General features: G+C 31.0%; 1 protein-coding gene across 1 annotated transcript in view; it reads right to left on the bottom strand.

The window, feature by feature from the left end:
* MMS22L (MMS22 like, DNA repair protein) overlaps positions 1–12,019 on the bottom strand; it is a 117,806-nt gene that overhangs the window by 94,594 nt on the left and 11,193 nt on the right. The window contains 3 exon segments of the mRNA XM_023530959.1: positions 8,435–8,548; positions 9,995–10,125; positions 11,652–11,742. Of these exon segments, the coding sequence (XP_023386727.1) occupies positions 8,435–8,548; positions 9,995–10,125; positions 11,652–11,742 (336 nt within the window).

Here is a 12,019-nt window from a genome sequence, read left to right as displayed (position 1 = left end):
TATCATGACTTCCATAATAAATCATTCCCTTGTTTTTGTAAGTTTTGCCACAAAGGTCTATAAGCCTAAAGTACATATTTTGACTTCACCTTTTTTTCTAATGCACGTTTGTATTCCTAAGTGGCTTGTTTCTACTCTTTGGTAACTTTATTCTTCAACATTATGTTTCTGAGATTCATCCATATTAATGAGTATGGCCCATAGTTCATCAGAATATTCCAGTATATGACTATATAAAACCATTTACTTAATTTACTGCTTTTGAACATTTGATGAGTTTTAGTTAAGATTTTCTTTTTCTAGGTATGTTTCATGTATTCACGTTATTAGGCATAAAGTTGTTGACAATATCTCACTTTTTTTAATAGCTGCAGAAATCTGAAGTCATGGCCCTTTATTTCTAGTATTGACTCTGTAATCATCTTAAGAAAGATTAGCCAATTTTAGTAATCTGTTTTGAAGAACCAATTTTTGGCTCTTTTGACCTTTTTCATTGATTTAATCATCTTTGTTGCTTTCAATTTCATAAATGTGTGCTAGTTTTATTTGCTGTTACTCTCTTTGAGTTTATTATGCAGGGATTTTTTTCCTAACTTGTTGTGATGAAGTCTTAGCTCTAATTTCTAATGTTTTTTTCCCTCTAACGTCTATATTTAAAGTTATAAATTTCCCTCTTTATATCTCTAGCTGCAGTCTCAAAGCTTTAACTAGTAGTTAAATATTTCCTTCAAAAGTTTTATAATTTTCATTATCTTTTACCTGAAGGTTATTTAGAAATATATTTCATATCTCTAAGGATGTGTATTTCTCCTTATAGTTGTTAATTTTTATTTTCTATAATTAATGCCATGTTATTAGCCACGTAAAATTTTAAATGTTTTATTTTCCTGATAAACTGAACCTTTTATCAATATGAAACAACTTTATGCTTTTATTGGTTTAAAGTCTAATTTTCTCCAACATTAGTTTAATACATTACTTTTCTTATATTTTTATCAACTCTGAACCCTTCGGTATTTTACGTCTTAAATTTTCTTTTGTAAACAGCTAGTCTGTTCTGAATGAGCATTTAGTTATTTAAAATGAGCAACTGCAGTTAATGTAATGACATAGATTTAGTTTTGAAACTACCATCTTATTTTGTATTTCTATTTGCACACCTAATTTTTCTACCAACACCCGCTTCTTGCCTTCTTTTGGGTTGAATATTTATTTCGTTCCCCTCCCCTCACCCACACTAGCTTGTAAATTAGTCTACTTTCTCTTCTTGCAGTGATTACCTTAGAAATAACAGTATACATCCAAATGTCCCAATAAGTTTATATCTCTTATCAAAAAAAAAAACAAGGATCTTAAAATACTCTCATTTATGCCCTACTCAATTTATACGCCAGTATTACTGTGTACTTAACACTTTTTTAATTCCACTAGATTATACTATTGATTTATACAAAACATTTACTGCTTTCTTTGTTCTTTATTTCTTCCTACATCTCAGAACCTACATTCTGGCATCATTATTTTTTAACTAAAAAATAACTTTTAGGATTCCCTTCAATTTTGCTCCATTAAAAATAGCTTTTGTTTCACCTCACTCTCAAAGATTTTGCTGGATGAAGAATTTTAGGTTGACCATTACTTTGTTTTACTACCATGAAGGTATCATCTCTGCTGGCTTCCATTGCTGTTGAGAAGTCGACTGTCTAATTGTCACACTTTTGAAAGTAATGTATTTTTCTGGCTGACATCTTTTAATCTCTTCTATCTTTGATGTTCTACAGTTTTACTATATTGTATCTGGGTGTATTTATCCTTTTACCCTAAGTGGAATTCAATGGGTTTCTTAATGTGATAGCTTTCATTAATATTGAAAAATATTTAGTCATTTTCTCTTCAAATATTTTGTTCCGTTTTCTACTTCTTTTGGAACTACAATTATATCAGACATCTTCTCTATTCTCACATGCTGCATGTAGCTACCATCTTCGGTTTCCTTTTATCTGTAGCAGTTTTTCAGATATCTTTCATGACTTTAACATTTTTAAAGAGTATAGGCCAGTTATTTAGGTTTGACTGGTGTTTCTTCATGATTAGATGCACGCTATGCATTTTGGGTAGGAATACCGAAGAAACATTTTTGTCCCTTCAATGGAGCATACTGAGGGTATATAATACCGATCCATCTTATAATTGGTTGACTTTGATCACTTGGTTAGGGTGATATCTGCCAGAGTTTCTGCACTACTTCCTTTGTAAATAATAAATATCATGTAGAGATACTTATCAAGCTATGTAAATACTGTTTTTCATAGTACTTTTGGCAGCCACTGAGCATTCTTGCCTGAAATAGTTACTACGGGGGCTGTCAACTGATGATGTTCTAATTCCATCATACTTTTACATTTATTAGGAAAAGTTCCCCTACTCTCTATTTATTCATTTATTTCTGTCAGTATGGACTTACAAAGTCCTATTGTACAGATTACAATCCTTTCCTACCATTTATTTTGTTGCTTAAACTATCTCAGGTTTGGCTTGTGGGAGATCTACATGTTGGTGTATTCTTTTAAAATGTCCTCATATTCTGAGTGCCTTCTTAGGTTGTGCTACAAAATGTTCCAGGCTCATTTTTTATTTTCCATGCCCCAATCTGGTATCAGTCATTTGCGAAAAGGAGCCTTGTTTCCTTTCACTGGAAAATGGTTATTTCAAAACCAAGACAGCTGCAAATTGCTCTGTTACTCAGATATCACGGTTTCTAGGCCCTCTGTAGATAACGTGAAAAATGTATGCACACCTACATCTAGTTATAATTATTAAAAACCATTACTTCATACTGATACCTAAATCCAGTCCAATTCATTATGGTTCACTCTAGCTTTCCCTCTTTCTATATTTGTAACTGAATTTTCTAACAGTAACGAAGCTAGTTCCAATTACCCACAACATATTAATTTGCTAAGTCTTAGAATACAAAAAAATAGATTTAAATTGCTAACCCATATGTAACACTGTAAAAACAAATCTCCTAACAGGAGTCCAGTATTTGTACTTCTTTAGTTTGTCTTTAGCTATAGAGTACATAGTCAAATTAGAGCATTCTAAGTAACCTAGGTTAGTCCTCTACCCACCGCCCCCCAGTGTTATTGACTTGCAATAGTTAGATTCAATTGTTTCTTCTTATATTCTAATGGAAACCCTCCCCCTCCATACATGTTGATTTATTTCTGGAGCACCTGACAGATTAATATTAAAAAGGTTCTAACTTAAAACAACACATTCAAACCCTTCCACTCCATTCTGACTCACCAATCTCCCATTCCTACCCACAAATCTCAATGGTTTCTGATTTGTCTTTCCAGTGTTTGTGTAAACTAAATATAATTATCTCCTTCTTTTCTCTACTTTGTTACACAAAAAGGAAGCACCTTGTAAATATTTTATTGTACTCTGCTCATTTAACAGTAAATCCCTGGAATTACTACATTATCAGTTCAGACATCTTTCTCACTCTACTGTACAAATGTGTAATATTCCAACATGCAGATATTCCATGGTTTATTTAACCACTCTTCTGTGTATGGGCATTTAGGTAGTTTCTAATATTATGCTTTTACAAACAATGCTGCAATAAATAGCCTGATGCATATGTATTATTGAATTGTTGTAGGTATATACTGAGAGTAAACTCCTAGAACTGGGATTGATTGGTAGGGTCAAAGTTATAGAATCCTTGGCCCATACTTTCTGAGTCTTTGGTTGGGGATGGGCATTGATAACTTTTTATTCCACAGTAAATTTTTGTAGCATTCGGTATGAATGCTTAAAGGTCACATCATATATACACATACACATATTTGCGGCAGCTAAAATATATAATGTGTACAGGCTCCAACTCTATTATATTGCACGTGATATATCCCCTGTCTCATCTGTGGCACTTTTGGAAATTTGAAAGTGCACATTTAGGTCTATTTCCCCAAAAGAAGAAGAGTAAATTACTTCAGCTATTCCTTTGTTTTCTTTTTCTAACTCTCTTCAACATGAACTTTCATACATAATCATGTGGTAGAAAAAACATGGGCTGTGACATCAAATAAATCCGTGTTATAAATCCAGCTTCATATATTCTGACTCTGTTATTTCAACAGTTTACTTAACCTCACACCCATTCTACTTTCTGGCATATAAGAAATAGCACTCAAGGAATATTAATTAGCTTTCCTCCTCTTCTGGGAAACTGAACTGAAGTCTAATTGAAGTCTACTAGATAATGAGTGTTGGTTTTTTAGGAAAACAGTCATACAGATCTATCCAGTATTATTACCTGCTTACAATATTTTCTGGGACACAAATATGTCCTTGATCAAATTAGTTTATTTTCATTCTTGGAATTCCCACAGAATTTTAGGTTAAGTGTGAATTCCCAAACATTCTAGAGCCTCTCCTAGGCTTCTCTAATTGCTTCTTATCCTGTACCCCTAGGAAGCAGCATCCTGTTGCCTTCATAAAGGTCAGCAGCAGCCCAGACATTTCAAAATAACTCAACAACCCTGAACTGCCTCTCCCCTTTGGATAATTTCCTTAGAGCGTTAATGTTTAAAACACTCACTTGGTTGCAGAAAATATCCCTTTCTCAATGGGAAAACTTTAAATCTCATTCCAGGGATAATGTGGGGGAAGGCAAGGTATAGGGACAAGGAATTAAATATTTCTTTCTGGAATAATGTTAGTGTACACACACAGAGTAAATGGAATGCATTGCATAAATCAGTATTGTCACACTGTGAATTTTTAAATCTTTGTACAAAGTAGAAAAAAAACCCCACTGCTTTCAGCAGTATGGAAAGCTCCTAAGCACAAGTCCTGTATGAAGCTTAGTCTGCTGTCAACATTCTGTGGTATCATTAACTCCCAGGCAGATGAAACACAGGCTTTCCTGTTCCTCCTGAAACTTTCAATTGCTTTTTTTGGTTTTCTTTCTCAGTTTATCCACATCCATCTTAGTCTCCAAAGCCACTGCAGATAGTGCAAAGAATAGTTAACTTGCTCCTTTGTTTTAGGACTTTTTTGTTTTGTTTTGTTTTTTTAGTATGATCACTTTTTCTTAGTCTTGAGCTTTTTATTAAGGGAGTATCTCATCGTTACAGTCCATAGAAACTCCACAGAGTTAAAAGGTAGAACCTAAATTGCTTTTCTCTAAGCTGAAAGCTTGTTCTGTTGTGCCATATTGTTAATTCATTCAGTTTTGAGGCTGAAGTCCTAAATAAGGTATTAGCATGGTCAGGTGAGTGTCCTCTTCCAGATGGCAGACTTCTACAAGGAGAAAGGCTTTCTGAGACTTTTTAAAATGCTAACTGTTGCCTTGGTATGTTGTTTTGAGAAGTCTAGAAGAGGTTGAATTATTTTGATCTTTTATTTGGTCTTTTTGTCTGGAGGATTTAAAGATTTACTACAAGACAAAGACATTTTCTATATATTTAAAATTAAATAGTTTTAGTAAGCTATGTCTTAAGATGGATTATTTGGAGTTAATCTTTCCATTTATCCAGAAGGCACTTTCAGTATGATTTAGGTCTTCTTTTTATTTCTGGAATGTTTTCTTGGATAACAGTTTTGAATGTTAGTTATATCCCATTGTTTTGTTTTCTTCTTTAGAGCCTCCATTTAAACATAGTTATTTCTTCTTTGCCTATCTTCCATTTCAAACATTTTCTCTCTACCTCGTCAATATTCCTTTATCTCATTTTTAGTCCCTTGGTTACCTTTCTTCCATGCCTCTAATTAAATTTTCATTTCAGTCTGTTCTCCTTGGAACCTTGTAATTTAGTCAATTCTAAATAACTTTTATTTCCATTTCTCTCCTGCATTCAATTTACTTTTTAAATTTATTCCTGGCTTTTGGTCTATTTATTTTAACATTGGAATATCTTATTCAAGGTGTTTTTGACAACCCCAAATGCTTGTCTATTTAATTCAGTCTGAAGTGTTGTCTTACAATTTTCTTCTGCTTTATAGTTGTTTCTGGGGGAAAGGGTATCATCAGCTAAAGTACAACAATTGTTTTCTTGTAGTAACTTTAGAAAGACTTATTTAGTTTCTGTATTCTCATTTTGTAGATTTGGACTACTTTAAGATTCTTAGTTCAGTCAGTGGAGCCCTCTTTTGTTAATGTACAAAGTTCCAGTTTTTAACTGGATTTTTTTTTTTTTTTGGTGGTAGTGGTTGTGGCAGAGCAGGTGTGTCTTTTGTTTTTTGTTTGTTTGTTTCTCTTTTGTTCTACAGGATCATATTTTCTTTTACTTCCTATCATTTTCCCCAATCACCACGGGGGACTCCTTCCTTTTTGCCTTTTTTTTTCTCTAGAAGCTCTACCTTTAAAAGACTGCCTTTTCATGTAATGCACACACTTTTATATTCCTATCCTATAGTGAGTTTTCTGATCTATAAGAAAACTTTTTCAGTATTTTCACATTCTGGCAATGGTTTTAGAGCAACTTTATGACTGACTACTACTAGCCCCCTTCTCTCCTCTAAGCAACTTTTCTGACTGCCCCTGCTTGCTAGTAAGTTTTGTGGTAGAAATTTGGTGGTTTTTACTTTTAATTTACAGCTTTAAATATTCCTATCTTATAGTTAGGCTATCAACACGTTGTGTAGTTTTATTTGTTCCTGTTTTTCTATATTTTGGGGGAGTTTAAATGGGAAGATATGGCAGGTTTAAGCATCCACCCATTGTCCATGACTGTTGAACAATGTCACTGGTTTAGAAGTCACTGGCTTGAAATTTTTAGTATCATCTAGGCACCATGAACTTCAGGCTGTCATCTGCATGAAGGCTGGCTTTTAATAAACAAACAATTTTAAACTGCAAGCACCACAGTTAAAGACAGGCAATTTTCCTTACAAATTTAGTTAAGCTTCTAGTTCATCTTTTTGGGAGCCTGGATTTACAGGTAGTTGGTATATCAGTAGGCTACTGACTTGGGTTGACTCTGAGCTTTATCATCTCTGTACCTTATAATGTATGAAAGCTAATGTTCAAGTTTTCACAATTCTGCAAGTGCATCTAAGGTGATGAGGTAGCTTCAATGTTCAAGTGACTTGAGTTCCCATCTAAATTTAGTTTTTGGCCTCAGTTCCTCTTACTTTCTACAAGCTCGTTGACACAGTTAAAATACTTCTTATATGGTACCCAGCATGGTTAGATTAGATTTTTTTTTTTTAAGCAGGAATGTCAAACTATCTTACTGGAATGTAAACTTCTAATTTGACTTTCAAAATAAAATAGCCTTCAAATCTGAAAATAACTTACTTTTGTAGTATTAAAAAGTGAAATGACCTCAAATATTGTTTTAAGACAAACATGTCTGGTTACTACATAAAACATAAAGCATACAAATCATGTAGGTTAAATAATATATATTACAATGCAAATTTCTATAATTAATATTTTAAATTATGCCTACTTTTCTGCTTAAAACCTAGGAAAAGACTAACAGCAACAAGTATAATCATGCCTACGTCAACTATTTGGCTTACACTTTCAAGTCTGAAATTTATAAAATAAGAATTCTAAAGAAATTTAAAATTCTTAAAAAATAAAATTAACCTTTGCAGAAAACGAAAAAATTATTTTTTACCACATCAATAAATAAAATGTCTTGGCAAATAATCAAAGGGAAAAATTGCTGAAATTTTATAATATTTAAATCTCACTGTAAAAAGCTGAACTCTACTGATGAACCAAATTGTCAGGGGAAAAAACTTCTTACTCAATAAGAAGTAAAAATACAATAAATTTATACTTAGCAAACTTACTTTATTTTACTAATATTTAGTAAATTTACTGTAAAATAACTTAAAAATGTACTTATTATTAAATTCGATAGCAGGACTCAAAGCCCAAATTGTAGAAAGTTGGAAAATTCAAAAATCCATAAAATGTTAGAAGTACTTTTTCATATAACGTACACCATTTTAAGCATCATTTCACACTCAATTGTTTGTAGTTGTTTCTTCCTATGGATATTTCTCCTTTTCCTTTAATCCATAATACTTGAAATTAAAAAAAAGCTCCACAATAAAGACTTGGTCAAAATAAAGTGAAAGAAAATTTCCCATCTTCTCCTTTACACTTTTCTTCCTCTCTCCTTGAAATAAGATACTGTAAATTTGATTAATGGAAACCTATGTTTTATTTCTCCCCAAATATAAATCTGTCACATTTCCTCACTAAAATGATTCCTGAATTACTAGAGGGTATTAAATATTTTAGTCAAATGATTCTTGATAAAACAAAAAATAAATCAGTTAATGCTCTGTTTAGTGGTAGTTGTTGTCCTATTGAGAAGGAAATCTATAAGATTCTTCCTGGCCAAAACCACTGAAAAAATATAATTCATAACAATAACACATCAATTTTACAACTTACTTCTGAGAGAGACCATTTACTTCTGTGATCTAAAAGATGAATGAGTAGAACCCATAATTCTTTAAAGCATGGACATGGGCAATTGTGACTCATTAATGCTTCAGAGGGTCTAATCTGTAAAAAAGAACCAAAATTAGTTACTTATAATAGAGCAAAATTTTACATGCCACACATCTTCCTAAATATTTAAAAAGGATGATTCAGATAACTTAAAATTTATGCTCAATTACGTAAATTTGTTTATAAAAAATGCGGCATTTCATTAACTTTTAAAAATTCCCATTTTAAAACCAAAAGCACAAAATAAAGTTTATTTTCAATTTTTAAAAAAATCTGTGCTTTAATCATCTAGTTCAATGGTCAGCAAATTTTCTGTAAGGAGCTAGATAATAAATAATTTGAAGCTTTATTCATGATAATAGTCTTTCACAATTACTCAACTCTGCAATTGTTGTGCAGCATCGTCCATAAACAATAAGTAAAAAAGGATGGGCTGTGTTCCAGTAAAGTTTCATTTACAAAACATATGGTGTGTTAGATTTGGCCTCAGGGCCATGGTTTCCTAACCTTGATCTAACATATCAGCCACAAAAAGAAAAAAAAAAAAAAAAGTCTAATAAAAAGAGCAGAAAATAAATTTTGACTCAATATAAAGCAGACTAAAAATTTTTACAAGTCAGAATAAAAACAGTTATTAGGGACTAATAAAATTAAGCAATTTTACCATTTTTATAATAAATATATCTTTAGTGGCCCTAAATAATTGAGAGAATACGGTATATTTGCAAGTATAACTAAACTTCTGAAATTCATAACATATAGATTATTTCACATGTATTACGTATACATTTCTAACAATACATAGTAAAAGTAAACTGTTTAGATATTACTATATCATTCCTGGTTAATCTGCTAATTACATTAATTATAAACATAGACGAAATTTAAGAAATACTGATAATACTTAAAACATAATATACATTTAAAAAATGATAAATCCTGATTTTCCAAGGTTTGTACTTATAATGTAAAATAAATGTTAAAATCTATAAATTTCCATTACCTGAAAATGTGTACTGTAGTACCTTTAAATATCTATCTGCATTATTCTATATAAATACAATTTAGTAAAAACAAGTCATTTCTGCCATGATGCTAGATCTTTCATGAAAATAAGTAAACAAAACTACCCCCTTTAAATTTATCAACTGATTTAGTTAATTACTCATCTTTTTCATTATGTAACAGATATAACTGATTATTATAGGGCTGGCCTCTATTTGAAAAGAGGTTAAATTTCCTGTCATTATCATAAACATCCTGTTTTAATTTTTGACAAGATGAAAGTCTTCTGAAAAGAAAAAGCTATAAAAATACTAATTCCAGCCTACTTTAAATGTTTAAATCAAATTCTTTTCTCATTCAACTGCCAAATAATAGTAAATATAAAACTGAAAGCATTAGCAAGAATTTAGATTAAACTCTTATAGCTTAAACAATATGCATTAAGGATTGACTATTGCTACTATCAAAAATACAAATAAACTCATAAAGCATTACCTTGTCATACCTGTTGAGTGACAGGCTTATTAAATCACAAAGGAGATTTTCACAATGTTCTTCAAACATGCTGACATTGGTTAAATTGTCACCTGCCGGATTTATAAACTGACGACTATATACGACTTGTTCTAAAATGTAATAAAATAAATTTTATTTAAAAATACAGTAGATTTCACTACTTCAGAAGGAGAAAAGTAACTGTATACCTTTAAATTAACATATGTAACTATAACATATACAATTAAAAGCAAGTTTTTGCAAGTATAAATTAAATTTTAAGGTAAATCGTTTCTTATATGAGCACTAATAAACATCATCTGAAAAAAATTTCAATCCCTCCAAGTACCATATAATAGACTTTTCTTAACGTAGTCACCTTTGAAAACCAACAAAGCAACATCACTTAAGAAAAAAAGGGGTAAACATGAGAAAATCTTTACCTATATTTCTAACCAATAAAGCTTTTAAAATATTATTCTTTTAACCAATAATGATAAACTAAGCATGTGCAATTATTTTCTTGTGTGAAATAGAACAAAACAAGGTAACAGATGCTAAAATTTGTACCTATATCAGAGTAAGTCCACTTGAGAAAAAATTATATATTTGTGTATATCTTTGTATGTTTGTGTGTATGTACATATGTAAGTGTACACACACATATAGACATGTATGTTTTTGTGTTTATTGAAAAGCAGGTATTGAGGTATAGATATCTTTGTAACTTAAATAATTGATAAATAATATATCCAGAATATTGCTAAATTGATAATGGAACCTAAACATGACAAAAAGCAAGACCAAGAAACAAATAAGCAATATATAAAAGATTCCTATCTATAACAAACTAATTTAAAAAAAAAAAAAAAAACAGAAAAATTTGCAAAAGATTATGTACAAGTAATAAAGAAAATATAAAAAGACAATACAATTATGTAAAGATGTTAAATTTTACTGGTCATCAGCAAATTACAAAAATAGATTCAGTATTATTTTTCATGTATTAGTTGGCAAAAAATAAAAACATCCTCTACTGGCAAGAGTATGAAGCAAAGGCAAGTTTCACAGTTAATATAGACAAGTTAAAGAAACTTACTGTACAGCAATGGAGAGCATGTGCAATATTAAAACTACAATATGACATTCCGATTCAAAGAATCTATGCTACAGCATAACTTGTATAAGTATCAAAGATGTATATATACATAAGGATGTTCGATGAAATATTATTTGCAATATCAAAAAGGGAAATAACTGAATATTAAAAATTAGAGTTGGCTAAATTAGAGATCCATTACATATAGCCCTACATGAATAAAGTAAAACTATATGTACTAACATTAATCTCTAAAAACTGATAAATGAAACACTAAACAGAACAATGTGATGATACCATCTGTGGTTAGAAACAATCAAAATATCTACCTATGAGTTTCTATGTATGTATACTAATAGATAGTAAGTATGAAAGATAAGCAGACCAAGCTATTCCTTGTAGTTATCTTTGGTAAAAAGGAGTAAGATTTTTACTTTTTTACTTTAGTCACTATTTGATTTTTAAAAAATCAGAAAACACTTACTGTTGTGTCATTTTAAAAAAACAATAAAAGTTTAGATTAGAAAAAGGACATAAATCAGAAATCCATAAACTTACTCATTTTTTCACCAAGCATATGAAGAATTTCTAGCACCAGCCAATGGATATCTAAGTGGAGATGTAACAAATGCCATGATGGTGGAAAAAGCTGTGAATGACATTATCAACTGTGACTAAGAATTCATAATAATTTATAAGGTATTTGATAGCATATCACAACACTCCTCCATAAGCACACCAATAAAGAACTGAGTAATCTACCACTATTCAAAAGCTCAGGGAAAATCTCTGTCTTGTTCATTTGAAGATTCTTTCATTGGAGATCTTTGAAAGCAGGATATCTTTTCTTCTAAAGGTTTAAGTTAGACCCACCTAGGGCTGCTGAATAGACTTGTATAGTAGTAACAGTCCCTTCCTACCAACCT

The sequence above is a fragment of the Pteropus vampyrus genome, unplaced genomic scaffold (assembly GCF_000151845.1).
Source record: "Pteropus vampyrus isolate Shadow unplaced genomic scaffold, Pvam_2.0 Scaffold58, whole genome shotgun sequence".
Lineage (NCBI taxonomy): Eukaryota > Metazoa > Chordata > Mammalia > Chiroptera > Pteropodidae > Pteropus > Pteropus vampyrus.
This window is presented reverse-complemented; position numbering and strand designations above follow the sequence as displayed.